Source organism: Bos mutus, chromosome X (assembly GCF_027580195.1).
Source record: "Bos mutus isolate GX-2022 chromosome X, NWIPB_WYAK_1.1, whole genome shotgun sequence".
Classification (NCBI taxonomy): Eukaryota; Metazoa; Chordata; class Mammalia; order Artiodactyla; family Bovidae; genus Bos; species Bos mutus.
The window spans coordinates 108,009,932-108,026,695 of NC_091646.1; the positions used below are offsets into that span (position 1 = coordinate 108,009,932).

General features: G+C 46.8%; 1 protein-coding gene across 2 annotated transcripts in view; it reads right to left on the minus strand.

Moving 5' to 3' along the window:
• COL4A6 (collagen type IV alpha 6 chain) overlaps window positions 1-16,764 on the minus strand; it is a 336,867-nt gene that overhangs the window by 16,804 nt on the left and 303,299 nt on the right. The window contains exons 21-33 of one of the 2 annotated variants that reach the window (XM_014483351.2): window positions 15,918-16,078; window positions 15,250-15,429; window positions 14,550-14,733; window positions 11,632-11,685; window positions 8,876-8,947; window positions 8,365-8,472; window positions 7,028-7,249; window positions 6,498-6,659; window positions 4,834-5,004; window positions 3,807-3,950; window positions 3,251-3,376; window positions 2,306-2,487; window positions 385-448 (exon numbers count right to left, since the gene is read on the minus strand). In XM_014483351.2, the coding sequence (XP_014338837.2) occupies window positions 385-448; window positions 2,306-2,487; window positions 3,251-3,376; window positions 3,807-3,950; window positions 4,834-5,004; window positions 6,498-6,659; window positions 7,028-7,249; window positions 8,365-8,472; window positions 8,876-8,947; window positions 11,632-11,685; window positions 14,550-14,733; window positions 15,250-15,429; window positions 15,918-16,078 (1,830 nt within the window). The remainder of the gene's footprint in view (window positions 1-384; window positions 449-2,305; window positions 2,488-3,250; window positions 3,377-3,806; window positions 3,951-4,833; window positions 5,005-6,497; window positions 6,660-7,027; window positions 7,250-8,364; window positions 8,473-8,875; window positions 8,948-11,631; window positions 11,686-14,549; window positions 14,734-15,249; window positions 15,430-15,917; window positions 16,079-16,764) is intronic. The other variant, XM_070366116.1, reaches the window with a different exon arrangement.

A 16,764-nucleotide genomic window follows, 5' to 3' on the forward strand; every position in this document is an offset into this window, starting at 1 on the left:
TCTCAGTTCGTCCCACCCTCTCCTTCCCCTGCTATCTCCACAAGTCCATTCTCTATGTCTGTGTCTCTATTCCCGCCCTGCAAATATGTTAATCAATACCATCTTCCTAGATTCCATATATATGCATTGATATATTGGGCATATACCCTGAGAAAAGCATAATTAAAAAAGACACATATACCCCCATGTTCATTGCAGCACTATTTACAATAGTCAGGATGTGGAAGGAACATAGATATTCATTGACAGATAAATGGATAAAGAAGATGTGGTACATATATACAATGGAATATTACTCAGCCATCAAAAGGAATGAATTTGAGTTAGTTGTAATGAGGTAGATGAACCTAGAGCCAGGTATACAGAGTGAAGTAAGCTCCTTACCTTTTAAACCTGGGAGACCAGATGCTCCTGGTAGCCCGGGAATTCCACTGAGACCCTGTGAACCCTTCAAAGCAATACAGAAATCAGTATTTCTGCTTAGCACTCAGGACCTCCCATCATCTCTTCCCCCTCCCTTCACTGAGCCATTGCTTGAGACCTGTCCATTGCATACTCTGTGGCTGGGGTGGAGAGGAGGGGGGCATCCTGCAGAGGGGAAATTGATATGCAAGGGGAGAAATGCATATTTATGGTAATTTATGGTAAAAATTGGGGAAGAGTTTGATCCGCAGATTAACCCTGGTCTTGTCATTCATAACTTCCCAGTGCCTAACACAATTGGTATCATGGGAAATCAAGGTGTAGATGTTCTAGCAAATCTCTTAGAAAATACAGAACCTAACAGACAGTCCAGGAACTTGATTCACTCTGCATACATTTGGCTATCACCACCCATGCCAAAGCCATGATGGACGAGAACAAGTGTGGCCTTCCCACGTGGAGCTAGGCCTCTGCCACAGGTTCTCCAAGGAATGTGGAGTCTTTCTGCCACTAGGTAGCGGGCTGTATGCAGGCAGGTACTGGAGTCTGAATTTGGTCTAATCCCATAATTTTCACAAGAAAAACTGTCCTCACTGGCTAATGTCCAACATATTGAGTCTGAGAAGCAGGCATGTTGGCTGCAATTGGCCCAGTTCCTCCCCTGGCATCTGGTATGGTTTGGGTTTGAGATGTACCCAGTAAGGACACATGCTACCCAGGACCTTGGGTGGCAGTCTGATTTGGGTCACTTAGCTCCCTGGACCATAACCATGACACCCCCCATTCACCTGGGGTTTTCTGTGCATCGCCATATCTACTCATTCAGAGCCCCTGCTTATGCTGGGACCCCTCCCAGAATGCCTTCCCACTTTGACTGCATCCTTCCTAGTGTGTAAGTAGCAGGTTGAGAATTGTTTCTTTTGCCTTTTTTTCAGGTGTGTGTGTATGTGTGTGTGTTTTCTATCAGTTGGACTGATACTTTTAAAGGTCAAGGACTGTGCCTGCAGGGAACACAGGTGTCCTGTGATCCAATTTATTTAGTCCCTTCAGTACTATTATTGCTACTATTTATTCAGAGTCTGTCATGTACCAAATACAATGCTACCTGCTTTATACATACCTGCTCCCTTAACCTTCACTATGGGCTGAATAAGGTTTGAATACTATTCCCATTTTGAACAGATGAGAAAAGCAAGGCTCCAGCAAGTGGAGTGATATGCCCCAAATCACAGAGCTAATGAGTGATGGAGCGGAGAATCAAGCCTATGCCTGTCTCATTGCTAACTACCCTACCACCCTGCTTTTAAAAAATCCAGAAAAAAAAAAAAAACTGACTTTGATTCTTTGCCAGTTGTTGCCTAGAGGCAACAAAGATCTTTCTGAAATCAAAACATCAAATAGTCTGTACTGAATTCTTCTGATGTGCCAAATTCAACATGGGATGCTGGCAGTGGGATGCAGACAAAAAAGCAAGCAAGGCTTGCTCTCAAGTCCTAACAATCTCATTGAGGAAATCAGACCCAGGCAGAACCAACCAGGATCAGTGGAAGCAGTGTGAGATGTAGGATGTCAACAGGGTGGGAACTCAGGGACTCCTGGAGGGGCGGGTACCTGGGCTGGGGCCTGAAGGACCAGCAGGTTGTCAGCAATTGCAAGGAGGATGCTCTGCCTTGTGAGGGAGATAGTGTGAACAAAGGCCCGGAAGAGGGGATGTTCGGGAACAAGTGAGAAGACCTGGCCAACTCAAGGAGGTGCCTTGTTGGGGTTAGCTCAGGGAGGGCATGGGAAGTGGGCTGAGATCAGGAAGGTGGGCAATAGGGGCCCATCCCCCTGCTATCAAGGCCATTCCCTGGTGGGGAGACAAAGATCTGGGCCCACTTACACTTTCTCCTGGAATTCCTTGGAAACCTGCAATTCCAGGGTACCCCTTCAGGCCAGGTAAGCCCCGTAGTCCTGTGGAGCCAGGGGGGCCCGGTCTCCCACTAAGTCCCTTGATGAGGCTGGGGAAGCCAGGAGCTCCAGGCAAGCCTGGTGGCCCGGGGTGGCCAGCCTCTCCTTTGTCACCTGGGAAAGAAGCAAAAGTCTTGGGGAAACACTCTGGGCAAAAGAAAATCTGTTCCCCAAGCAGCAGGTGCCCTGGGTCACAGGCAGGCAAAAGGAAAGTTTGGGGACAGTTAGCTTGGGGTAGGAGGAGGTGCAGGAGAAGGCAATGGCACCCCACTCCAGTACTGTTGCCCAGAAAATCCCATGGATGGAGGAGCCTGGTGGGCTGCAGTCCATGGGGTCGCTAAGAGTCAGACATGACTAAGCGACTTCACTTTCACTTTCCACTTTCATGCATTGGAGAAGGAAATGGCAACCCACTCCAGTGTTCTTGCCTGGAGAATCCCATGGATGGAGAAGCCTGGTAGGCTGCCGTCTATGGGGTCGCACAGAGTCGGACATGACTGAAGCAACTTAGCAGCAGCAGCAGCAGCAGAAGGTGCCTTTGGCTTTATGGGGCACCAGCCAGGGCCACCCCAGCTTCCTCAGTGGGAAAGCCACTCAGTGCCCACCCCCCACTATCTGCCTGGCCCCTCCAGGGGCACAGCCACCTGTGGTTCAAAAACTGAGTTCCACAGGGACAGTGCAAACCGGCAGTCTCACAGTCCAGATACTCCTCGGGCCCAGGAAAGGTGGCCTCCGTGCTCCTCCCCACCAGCCACTGCCACCCACACTGCTGCTCTGAGGGTCCTTCTACTGTGGGGACTTTTTTCCAGTAAAGAAGTCCAGTTTGGTCATGAAAACTGTCTTGGGTATTTCTCCTTCCCATTCCCTGCCCCGGTACCTCTGGGTCCAGGAAATCCAATGGCTCCAGGTGAGCCCTGAGAACCTTTGTCTCCTTTGAAGCGGAGGTTCAGCATTGGAGGTCGATGACTGGGTATCCCAAAGGGGCCTGGGTCACCTCTGTCTCCTGCAGGGATGGAGGTAATGAAGCCACATGAGGGGGGCTTAGACACAGGGTAAGCATGTCATATCAGCTCTTTCATATCAGCTCTTCCCGCACCACTCCAGGGCCCTTTCTGGGTTCTTCCAGCTTCTTTCCTGCCCCTGTTTCCCCAACTTTGCATTAACAGGCATGCCCTCTTCTTGGACAAGCCCAAGATCCTACAATTTTAGACCCTACTCAAAACCCTTCTCCACTAAGCATCTGGGAATGTGTGTCAAGGCCCCTAACATGCTGTGGTAATGCAGAGTGATTGAGTTCTCTGGGTTTAAAAGGATTTCATTGAGAAACCTCAAATCCTGAGGTTGGTACAAGCCACTTGAATGACAAGGTGGATAAATAAAATGTACCTTGGGGAACATGGGTGGCAATTCCAGAACTGGTTTCCCCAGCTCACCTTTTTCACCAGGGCTACCAGCCCATCCAGATGGCCCCACTCTTCCTGTCGACCCAGGAATTCCCTTTAATCCACTTGCTCCAGGAATACCAGGGAGACCTGGAATCCCTGGAAAACCTGTCAGTCCAACAGACCCCTTCTCACCTGTTGAGAAACAAGAAATTCTATCATTATCCCTGTTTGACATACAAGGAAATGGATGCTCAGAGAGGTTAATTAACTCACCCAAAGTCACATACCTAGAAAGTTGCAGAGGAGAGGCTCAAGCCCAAGTTTCTCTAACTCTAAATCCCAAGCTCTTAGTACATGTTATGCTACTTCCCTGAATAGGGACATGGAACTAAGTACCAGGAAGAAAAGAAGAGCTGGGCACTTTTCTTACAATTTGTCAAGTTAGAGCTCATGTGTAGCACAGAGAAAATAAATAAATAAACTTAGGCAGGAGGCAGAGATACGAGCTCTAGCTTGGTGCTGTTGCTAACCAATTGTGTGACCTTGGACCAGTTACTTCCCTTCCTGCCCAACTCCTGGTGTCTAGTAGAATAATCAAAGGAAGTGAGAGCCATCAGGCTGTATGCAGGGTTCATGCAAATGAGTAAACCTGGTGTGGCTGTTCCTGTCCTGGGCTTTCCTGCTCAAGTTATTCAGCCCAGTGTTCCACCCAGCAGGCAGGGAAAGTGACTTGCTGTGGGTGGGAGTCCTCCTTTAGCATTTGTCTTCTCCTATTGTGAAAGTGTTAGTTGCTCAGTGTCTGACTCTGCAACTCCATGGACTGTAGCCCACCAGGCTCCTCTGTCCCTGGGATTCTCCAGGAAGAATACTGGAGTGGGTTGTCATGCCCTCCTCCAGGGGATCGTCCCAACCCAAGGATCAAACTGGGGCCTCCTGCATTGGCAGGCAGATTCTTTACTGTCTGAGCCACCAGGGAAGCCCTGTTCACCTCCCTCCCCATTCCCCTTTCCTAGGCAGAGAGGAGGGAGGAGGCAAGTTGGGTACCCACTGGTGCCTTCCTGATCATTTTACTTACCCTTCAGACCTGGCAGGCCTGGTAACCCAGTGGCCCCTGGCAAGCCTGAGTTCCCCAGGAAGCCAATTGGCCCTGGCGGTCCCGGAAGCCCTTTCAGCCCAGGCAGGCCTCTCTTTCCAGCTGACGCAGGGAGACCTATCTCGCCTCTTGGACCTTTCTTTCCAGGATGTCCTGAATCAGCACAGGAGAGAATACATGATGGCTGTCAAGTGAGACTATCCAGATCTGGGCCACTGCCCATTCCCCTGGCTTCTTGTTGGTTGACTTGTTGGGGTTTGTAAACAGCCTTTGAACAATGGGCCATGCAGGCTAACAGGAAGAGTGGTTTTCAGTTGGCTGATGCATAGCACTTATCACCCAGGATGCCCCACAGTGGCTACCTTTACCAGCATGGCACTATAGCTGGCAGGGTGGATGAGCAAACCCCTTCTGATGACAACTCTTCTCCCTTTATGAATGTGGTTCATACTTTAGCCTCTGAATGGAGCTCTAGGGAGCCAGGGTGGCAAGTGGACTCTAGTTTCCTGGTAATTCCAGCATGAATCAGTCCACAATGGCTGTTTCCTGAGCCAACTGGTGAAGTAGAGGTTAAAGCCCAACAATTGTTGCAGCCTCCCAGGGAGTCATGGATCAGGGCTGCCCTTTTAATCCCTCATGCAAGCAGTTAAGTCAGCCAGTTCCTTGGCATTAGAGTTGAAAGACCCCCTAGTGCCAAGTACTGTAGAAATTCCCAAGGCCCATCTGGTCTCCTAGGTATTCTGAGACTTCTTTCACCAGGCTTTCAGTTACTCAATGGGATTAACCTCTTGAGCTGCTGCCAAAGTGGAATGTTCAGGTACAAAGCAAGGAAATTAAAAAATCAAAGGATCAAATCAGTGATGAGAGAGGTATTTGGGCCCCCAAGGACCTAAATGAATGGCTGGCTTGGCTTTCTATGGATTGAAAAGCATCATGTAGCTGGGAGCCCCAGGATTCTAATGGGAGGCTGTGAAGGGGATTCCACAACAAGGGAAGGAAAGTCAATGGGGGCCAACCCCACAGTATGAGTTCAGGGACCCCTGGCCTTACCAGGTTGTAATGTATAGTAAGATAATTCCCTGAGAGGCCAAGCTGGTGGGGGTGTTAGTCTGTGAGCTTGCGTGCTGTTTTCTCACCTGGACAGCCTATGTGAAGACCCCAGAAACACACAACCACAAAGAGGATTAAAAAAGATATTAATAGTTGTATACAAACTCAACTTCAGTCACGTGGCCAGGAGTCAGGGGTGAAAAGGGTGGTGTGAGAAAAAGGCAAGTTGCAAACACTAGGCTGGAACCAGGGGATGTCACGCCCCACTGTGGAGTGAAAAACACTTTGGCCCTGGGTCCTCAGAGACCTGCTGGCCCAAGAGGCAGGCTGCCAGGGTCAGGGGTGGGGTCTGTGGGTGGGTGGGCGGAGGCCATGGGGGAGGGGCGAGAAGGGCTCATATTTGAGGGTCACTTTTTGGAGGCCAAACTGGTTCAACCTGGCACCATAGAGGGCTTGAGATGTGAAACTCAGGTAAGACAACTCAGTCTCCTTCTCGGCTCTGACCCTGTCACACTGCTGTTACTGCCCCTCAGGGTGCTAGGGCCCCAGGGCCCAGCTTGTCTGTCAAATTGTGGCTGCTCCTCTGAAGGACCTACCTGAAATGCCTGGAAAGCCTGGGGGTCCGCGGAGCCCGGGTTTGCCCTTGATGCCAAATAGACCACTAGGGCCTGGGGGTCCTGGCTGACCCACACGGCCTGGTATTCCAGGGCTGCCCCGCTCACCTTTGGGGCCGAGCAAGCCCGACTTCCCAAGCAAACCTAAGAAAAGGAAGAGGCAGATGATCACAGCCTGGATTGATAGCAGGGACCGCTCATCAAACCACCTTCCAGCAGAGGAGCCCAGCCCCGGGATGCCTCTGACGTGCCACTGTCTCATCAGCTCCAGCCTTGCTGCTAATTATGGGCTTTGCAAGACATCTGACTATGGATTCTAGATACTTCTGGAATTACTGAGACAGGAGAATGGACTCAGGTGATTTAAGAAAGGCAGGGAGAGAACACAATGACTTTTCATTTCAAGCCCTAGTTCATCCATCACCCCAGATTCATGCAGTTATTAATGTAGGTACACCAGGTACTGAAAGCCTTTCTGCAGACTGTCAAATAGGTGGGGAAAAGAAAGTCACCCTTGAGTCCTGGAAGGCCAGAGTCTCCAGGAAATCCTCTGTCCCCAGGCAGTCCCTGTAGGCCTTGCTCCCCCGGAGCACCATTTTCAGCACCAAGGATGTCACCAGGGGCTCCCTTGGGACCTGGTAAGCCGGGGCTGCCAACTTTCCCAGGCAAGCCGTCTTTTCCAGGGAGCCCAGGAAACCCAGGTAAGCCCTTCTCTCCATGAGGTCCAGGAAACCCTAAATGTGAAGAGTCAAAAATAAAAGGCCATGGAGGTTTAGAAGTCATAGGTTTGGTTAGAGGACTCTGACACAGATTTTTTTCCTACTACAAAAGTTGTCACATTAGTAATGTGTGTGGCTTTCCTTAAAGGTCTCTGGTCCTGGGAAGACTTGCCCAGTGGCAGGGACTGCAACATGTGACCCAGAGGAGGTTCTAGCTCAATGAGGCCGGGCCTTAGGCAGAGCTCAGTAACCCGCTCCTGGGGCTCCTATAGTGGCCGAAGAGCACAGGTTAGAGCCAGGACCTCCTGTCAAAGGCCGGGTCTCTTCTGGAGTTGTCTAACTCCCGTCCTCATGCCTCCCTCTTTCTGGATGGTGGAGGGACCTGAGACACCAATAAACCCAAGGAAACGTGGCCTAAGATGAGTCCCCTGCTGCTGAGCAGGGGTGGTCCTCAGACTGAGCATGCGTCAGAATCCCCTGGGGCAGGGGTGCTTGGGAAAACCCAGATTGCCGGGCCCATACCCCAACCCCGCCACAAAACTTCTGATCAGTAACTCTGCCAAGGGGCCAAGGAACTGCATTACTAAGAAGTTCCGAGGTGACGCTGATGCTGCTGGCTGAGGGAACACGGTTTGAGAACCGCTGGTGCAGTGTAGCACAATGAAGCTCGGGTTGGAACAACAGGGTGTCAGCCAAGGGTCTGAAATATGACAACTCCCCTCTCCCTTATCTGAATCTCTGTTTCTGACCTTTCAGGAGTTGATCCAGGGAACTGCCAGAACATGCAATCAGACCAACTGACAGAACATGCAGTCAGATCACCCGGCAGAGTCCTAGCCCTGTCACTAGTGACTTTGTGATTTCAGGCGAGTCACTTTCTATATGCGCCAGTTTCTTCCTCTGAACCTGAAGGGGTTGGCTCAGCTCATCACAAATGGCCCTTATTGCTCTGAGATGCTGTCCTTCTATAGCTCTAAGCTCTGTCTTGTCTGACTATGAAATCAAAACCACCCCAATTACACCAGAGCACAAACCTAACTTCCTACAGTGGGTAGATGGCTACCACAATCCAAACACATACTCACACAACAGGAGAGGTGGGGGGCAGGGGGAGAAGCTCCTTTTCTTACCTGACAATTCAGGCAGGTGAACCAATCCTGGACTTCCGGGGTCCCCTTTATTTCCACGCAATCCAGGTTGGCCTGGAGCCCCAGGGAGGCCACGGGCCCCTTTAGGGCCTGAAAACCCAAATGTGAGTGGTAAGGGGAAAGGAACATTGGTGTGGCTATGATTTGTGATGTCCAGTCAAGAATCCTAGTCTTAGGAATTCCCTGGAGTCCAATGGTTATGACTCCATGCTTTTATGCCAAGAGTGCAAGTTCGTTCCCTGGTTGGGGAACTAGGATCCCACAAACCATGCAGTGCAGTCAAAAAAGAAAAAAACCTAATCTCTTGGAGGGCCTCTTTTATTCCCCCCTCCCCACACAGCCCTCTCTAGCAGCCATTCTATTTCCTCAATTCTCAAGGCTGCCCTCTCAGGAGGAACGTGGATCCCCCAATGCTACTGGGCTATCCTTGGCTTACTTTGGTACATGGCCCTTACATGTGTGTTCAGTGGCTTTTTCTGGCCTCATTCCATACCTGGGAATCCGGGAGCTCCTGGGAGTCCTGATGGACCATACGGTCCAGGAATAATACAAGGCAAGGTGATACCTGTAAATGGTAACATGTAAACAGCTGAACCGATCGAGTCAGGGACGACTTCCCCCTAGCATGCTCCTTTACTTCCATTCCATCGAATGCAACAGCTAAGTTATTCTTTCCACCCAGAAGCTGGGAGCCCATGCAGAAAAATCTTGGCTTCAGAAGCTCTTGGGAGTTACTCCTAGTGCAATTTCTCATGGAGAAGAATGTCCCTAGTGTCCTAGTGCGGGGACACCACATTCTAACAAAGTCTCCTGTTGTGTAGGAACAGCAGCAAACAGCAGTTGCCTATTCACCCTGCCCTCAGGTGGAGCCCCTCCCTAGAATGCATGCTTAGGGTTAGTTATTATTATGTCCACATGACTAGATTGGAGGGTTTGAAGACAAGACCCTTCAAGTTCACATGACTGCTCTTTTCTTGGAATGAGGCTTTTCCCAAACCACTGGGTTCTTTTGACACATGTCATTTAGGTTCTACTGAAACCTATCCATTATCCTTGGTCAGATGGACACATATGTCTGCACCAAGCAAACACTGAACTCCACTTTCTTGGTCATGACAGATGGTGATCTTTTTGCTCAGCTCCTCATTTGAAACTGTCAACTCTGCTACTGGGAGAAGGGGTCGTCAATTTCAGTATTCAAGACATTGAAATTGATGTGCATAGCCCTTCCCCTAGAAAATTCTTCCTTACTCATTCACAGTGCAAATAAAAAGTCTAAGATCACAGAGGGGAGGTTTAATAAAATACCAGTGAACGAATTGTTAGTTGGCTCCTTCAGAGGCGATTTATAAACAATTGCTAGTTAAAATTAGTCTTGCCTATTCATTAAAACAATCCCCAGAGATCTACTTTAAGTCACAGAGCCCACAGTTCTAAGAAACTGCTATAGCTTTTTCCTGTACTTAAATCACAGATTACATCTCTTAAAGATATGTATATAACCTATGATTCAGACAGCTTATTCAACTGGCTGGCATTCCTCCCCGAGTCTCACTTTTACTTTCCAGTACAAAAGCTTGATGGCATTTTTAGCCCACCTGTTCTAAGTCTTAAATCAAAATTGGGAATTCAACAGTATAATGTATTGGTTAAGAGGTTGGGCTCTGAAGCCAGACAGAGCTGAGCTTGTATTGTAGTTCTGCTACTAACTAGTTGTATGAGCAAGATACTCAACCTCTCTGAGCCTCATGTGTAAAATTGGAGCTACTTATCTCATATGGTACTTGTGAGGATTATATGGAATAGTGCTAATAGCACTTAGCAGTGCTGGGCACCTTGGTATGTGCTCCATGAATACTAGTTTTTTAGTATCTTACTTAAGGAGGAGTATTCAGAAGAGCTTCCTCGAGGCCATCCCCTAGATTCTACCTCATTCAGGTTAGTGACATATTTTGTAGCCTTGGCAGCAGCTTTCTGCCTTCTAGAATTCAAGCTCCTATAGTTACATTTTCACAGGTGGAAAGAGCCACAAGCCTGATCTTCCTCCACAGCTGGTTATACCCATCTCCATCCTGCCAGGAGCTGAAATGATGGAGCTCTTTCAGAGGGATATTTCCCTACTGCAGAAAGATGCTCTATGAGCAAGCATCTCATGATGGATGAGATGCTTCATGGGGAGAGGGCTGCCAGTCCTGCCCTCAGCTTTGGACTAGGCTGAAGAACTGCCTCCCTAAGTGGTATTCTGAGAGGGACCCTGGAGAAAACTCTCCTGCCCCAACTATTTCAGTAGTTAATTGACTTTAATGTATCAAACATTGTAGTTCCATTGCTTGATGGCTTAAACAAACAAACTGGGCAAAAGATAAATATCTCTGGGCCGGTTCCAAACATGAAACCACCTATCCTCAGTTTATCATATCAATTCTATAGATGATTTTCACTTGTGATCACCAGAGGAAAACAAAACCTTTAGAGGATGGGGCTGAGGACAGGCATCTGGAAAGGTTCCAGGGAAGGAAAAATAATGAGAAAATGGAAGATGAGTAGATACCAGAAGGAGTCAAGGGCATGCTTCCCTTTTGCCTCAGACCAGTCCTGTACAACACACCACATTTGTGTATTGCAAGCAGAGGGTCAAAATGGCGAGAAGGTAAGGACTTCAAGTCATACATCTGGCTCTCTTACTTTACATCAATTCAGAGCCTTCTCCCCAATAAAGCAGAAACCAGCTCTACCCATGTTCTATTTCACAAGTGCAACAAATGACATCCTTATTCAGAATTTTCCCATTAATGCCAAAACTCATCTTCAGAATCAAAAAGCAGTTCTGGTTATCAAGATTCTAACATCTCAGTTTGATTCCAGGTCAAATGAATAAATATCGGATGTGTGGATCCTTTTAGGTAACTCCCAAGGCAAGTCATGGCCTCAGTTAAGTTCGTAAATGAAGATACTCAAGGCAGAGATGAGTGAAGCCATCAACATGCATGATGAAGGTGCCCAGCCACTTGCAGAGATTGCGTGCCCACTTCCTCAGTCCTCCCTCCCAGAAGAGGTGTGCTAAGGAGCCTTGAAGCAGTGTCAGCATGAGCCTTTGTACCCCAGCCTTAAGATCACCCCTCCCTGACTCAGGCCTCCAGTGTGGTGCTCAGGCCATTGTGAATATCTGAGATAAAGTGAACAAAAGGGAAGGGGGGGAGGATTGACACCATTGGCATCTGAGAACCTCTAGACCTAGCTAAGTCTCACCTCCCTCTGTGTCTAAGTCTGTTTTCCCAACCTCCTCCTTGCAGCAGCAGTCACCTAGACCAATCAAGTAAAGAAGAAAATTAAACCATGATGGAAGTTCTTTGAGGCCCAAGGAAAGTCTTGTCTGTAGCCCACTGATCAAATTGTCTGGATAGAGTGGAGAAAACTGGCATCCACACAGGATCAAGGACACAGTAGCCACTGCAGTGATAACCTGGGTGATTGATTACTATGAGCATCTGGATCAGAGCCTCTTTGGAAACAGCTAGTTGTCTCTTTGCCTAGGGTTTGTAATAATTCACACTATTAGGTTGAAAAGCTTCAATTACTACATTCCCTTTCCTGGCAATGTGTCCTAGCCTGAGCCACAATTGGCTGGAGTGAGTACGTTTAGGAACGGCATCTTCATCTTTCATGGCAACAGTCATGCCCACAATTGTAAATGTTTAGGGCCCACAGGTGAAGGGTTTTTAAATCTGTGTGGAAAGAAAGCTTGGTTTGAGGAGTTATATTTGGTGGCCATAGAGAGAAAAAGAAGGCTAATGCTGTTAATTGAAGTCAGTTTTTGGAAAGTCTTGGTACTGCAACAAGAATATTTTCTGCATAAGGCATCTCCCAGGCTATGTAGCTTTTTTAGATCACTAGATTCTTGAGAACTTTCCAGGCCCAGGGGCAGTGAAGTTTGGGACAGAAATGGTACCCTGGGGTTCCTTCTGTTGACTCAGCCTGTTTTCAAGCAGTTTGAATATTGATAATATCCAAATTTGAGTATATCTAAGTTTATAGGTACCATGTTAATATAACTCAGTTTAAAGCCTAGTTGCCTGCCAAACGGGTTGACCTAGAGTGAAGATCCAATTGGCAGAGGGGCAGTGGAATGACCATGAATAATGTTTCGGGGAACAAGGTGGAAGCAAAATTGTAGCTGACACCAAGACTTCCAAAAGGAAGCATATCTTGTTTGATAAAATTCCTCACAATCTTGCTGTAGGGAAAGATGAGGGGAAGGGATAGGGAGTTTGGGCTGGACATGTACACACTGTTATATTTAAAATGGAAAACCAACAAGGACCTACTGTATAGCACAGGGATCTCTGCTCAATATTATGTGGCAGCCTGGATGGGAGGGGAGTTTAGGGGAGAATGTATATGTATATGTATGGCTGAGTCCCTTCACTGTTCACCTGAAACTATTGTTTGCTAATCGGATATACCCGAATACAAAATAAAAGTTTGAAAAAAATTCTTCACAACCTTAAGAGGAATACTGCCTTGGACTGAAATACTGACTTGGCTTTAAGAGTCATGAATGATCAATTTTTAACTTGTACTATTATATAAATTCACAAAAGTACATTTTAAAACAAATACATTTTTACAAGACCCGGTATCTGTCCTCTTTTTTGTAATTCTTCAAGGTGACGAGGTGGAAAGAGGAGACATAGATCTAAGAAAAACCCTCTTGGTTATGGGGAAGGCCCTTTCCTCTGTGAGTGTGTATATTAGTCTCTTGTGGAGTACTGCACTATACTAGGCAGACTGAGAAACATTAGAAAGGATTATTCTCCTTCCTTAGTATCCAGAGGCTTATAATGAATTAGAAACAGTTAAAAACATTAACGGAAGGAAATATATAACTAGCAATGACATACCGTAGGGGTCAAGAGAAAGCTTAGTGAAAGAATTAGGGCTTATATTGAACACTGAAAGTTGGATGGGATGTGAGTACATAGACAAAAGAAGAAGAGTATCCCAGAAAAAAAGGCAACATGGGCAAAATGTTGGCGGTGGAAATTAATAACCTTTTTTCGGGGACAGTGAGAGAAACTGTTGTTTTAGTGTTTGGTTTTAATTATGAACAGTATGAGATAAGGCCAGGTTAGAGAAGTTGGTTGTGTCCATGTCTGGAGACTTTTGAATTCCAGTCTGAGGAGTTTCAGTAGAGTGTTTCTCTGTTCAGTAGAAACCATTTGTGGCTTTGGGCTGGGGGAGTAACAGGCAATCAGCACTTTACAGATATAAAATTGGCAGAAGTGTTCCTAGTGGATTTGAGTGGGGAAGTCCAGAGGTAGGAGATGTAAAACTACTTAGGAAATTGCTGTCATTCATTCATCCATCCATCCACCCCAACAAGCATATAGGTATTTGATAAGCTAGACATTACATAACGAGAACTTAATACCAAGAAGAGGAAGGGAAGATTATAAGAGGTATTGCAAATGAAGGATATGAGACAAATTTCAAGTTTTGCAATTCCAGATGACTATAAAAAGTATGGTACCACTAATGGGAACACAGAAGTTGTGGAAACACAGAAGTTGGGATGAAGAGCTGCTCTAGCTATGTGCAAGAAGGGAAATTATTAGCATAGCACATTAACAATCTATAAACAGAGCTATCATTCTATAATTCCTGAAATTCAAGTAGAAAAAGAAGTGATGTAAATAGGAGGGATTTAAAGTATGAAATGGAAATCAGACTAGATAGAACTAGGGTCTCTTCTCAATCTGAGATTTTATGAATTAAAGAAAGGTTCTTCCCTGATGATATTACCATACAACTTAGAGGATACCTTTATTGTCCAATTTCCACTTATTTCTTTCATGACGCTTGTAGTAAATGGTCATCCAGCTTCTGTCTAAAATGTTCCAGAGATGATGGGCTCATAACCTCCCAAAGCAACTCTGTTTGGACTGTTCAATTAGGAAGTTTTTCACTAAGTAGAGCCGAAATCTCTATTGTTCTGTGTACCTGTACCACAATGCAATTACGATCCCTTTTCCACATGAAAACCCTCTAGAGGATTGAGAGCAGTGACTACAATTAGTCTTCTTATGACACATTTCATATATCTAGGTCATATCTATACTCAAGGAGTCAGTTTTCCAAGCCCAAAGCCATCAGATTCGCTTATTCACCTGGAACTCCACGGGGGCCTGGTTGCCCTGGTAATCCATCTACTCCTTTATCTCCAGGAAGTCCACGAGGTCCAGGAGCCCCTGGTAGCCCAATTCCTGGGGGGCCAGTTGGACCAGTGTGGCCTTTTTCACCAGGAAGTCCTGGTAACCCCTTTTCACCGGGGAAGCCCTGTGCACCATCACCCTAGACAACACATAGGAAAGAATGAAAGCGTGACTTAAAGACACATCTGCAGAGCCCTCTGACAATAGGAAAGAGACACATAACCAGTGGGAGCAAGGCTTTTTTTTTTTTCAGTTAAAATTCTTTATCACTCTAGTTTTTCAATCAATTCCTCTGAGTTGAGGTAATGGGAATGAAGCTTGTCAACCCTGCGTGATCTGATAATGCAAAAGGCTCCAGGTGAGGGGAGCAGAGATAACAACCCTGTATAAGGGGCAGGGATTGGTCACAGAAAGCAGCTGGATTGCCTGCAAGGGAAATGTCCTAAGAAACTGAAGCATTTTAAGTGATAATGGTCAGTTGTCACTAGCATTTATCAAGTGAGCCAATGACCCATTCTGAGAAAAAGATTCCCATTTTGCAGAAAGGAAAAGCACAGTGTTAGTGACAGGGGTAGGAAGCTGCCATCAGCCTCCTCCCCTGCCAAGTCAAGTGTGAGGATTTATAGCACTAGTCACCCAAGAAAAATCAACTTACCAGAAGGCCTGGCAGCCCTGGTAAACCTGGTATTCCATCCTTGCCTGGGGCTCCTGTCTCACCAGGGAGCCCCTGGGGGCCAGGATCACCTTGCTCTCCTGGCATCCCTGATCTTGTACTGAGAGTTGGGTCCCCTTTCTTTCCTTTAGGGCCTGTTGGACCTCGAGGCCCAAATACACCCTGACAAAAAGAGAAGGGAATGATTAGGAGATACAGACTTCATGGAATTTTATTACCTCGCATACATTCGACCTAAAACAAGTCTTTGGGTACATTTTGGCACAAAAAAATGGACACTGGATTATGTCATCACCTTGGATTATCATTGCCCATTTATTTTTTTACCCTTTCTAAGTTTTGAAATCTTTGAGGATGGGAACTTTGCCTTAATTCAAATTTTATTTTCAAGGCCTGACACAGTGTGGGTCAATTGTAAGTTACTTTGTGGAAGGAAGGGAGAAAGGAAGGGAGGGAACACGAGTTGGTTCAAGCAGAAAGGGACTTTCAAGATAGCTAAGCAGATTTCTTCACATTGCAGATCAAAATCCTGAAGGTTTGCTTTATCCCCATCTTTCTTTTATGTGTTTTAAGAAAGTGCTTGTTGAGGAGTGAGGGACATTTGACAAGCTCCCATTTGATTCCTCAGGGCCAAGTTTGGTAAGACTTACTGGATCCCCTGATGGGCCCTGTGCACCCCCAGAGCCTGGATCACCTTTGGTTCCTTTAAGACCTGGAAGGCCCAGAAGTCCTGGTGGCCCAGGCAGGCCTGGCTCCCCAGGTGGCCCCATGTTGGGGACACCACCATCACAAGCACAAAAACCTGGGTCCCCTGGAGGAAAAATTAAAAAAGACAACATTAAACTAAGTGGGCCATCTTTACAAGAAGAAGGAAGACTCGCCAGTTGTAATTTGTGACTTGAACAACTCCATGGAGGGAATCAGAAGGCCTGCAGAGAACAGACACGAATGAACTAGCTTCACTCTCGATCAAAGTACATCTGTGTTAGTGATTTGGATTTCATTCATCTAGGGTAGAGCCCAGTCTAATGTGCCATCAGAGTTGAGAACCACTGACCTATACTAATCAGCTGAGAGTCTGCAATCCAAGCTATGTGAAGGTTTTATTCACCAAAACGTCTTTGTATACAGAGACAATGCCAAAGAAATTAATGATAGAGAGTTCAGCAAAGCATCTTTGAAGAGATAGCATGGAGTCACTAGCACTGTGGCCCAGCCACCTAGACCATCTGTGCTTACGGTCTAAGAAAAGAGACTCTGGGCCGACATAGGTGACTTTGAGTTTCCCTAAGATCCCAAAGGGCCTCTTCCTACTTTTAGAAAATTGATAATCACTTGATAGTCACTGAAACTCTGAAAGGACAATCTCTTCACCAAACAATCATTTCTTAAGTGTCATCCATGGACCTCCTGCCTGAGTTTGAGTCACCTGGGACACTTGTTTACAAGACAGCTTGCTGGGCCTCACCCCAGGACTAATCAATCAGACTCTCAGGT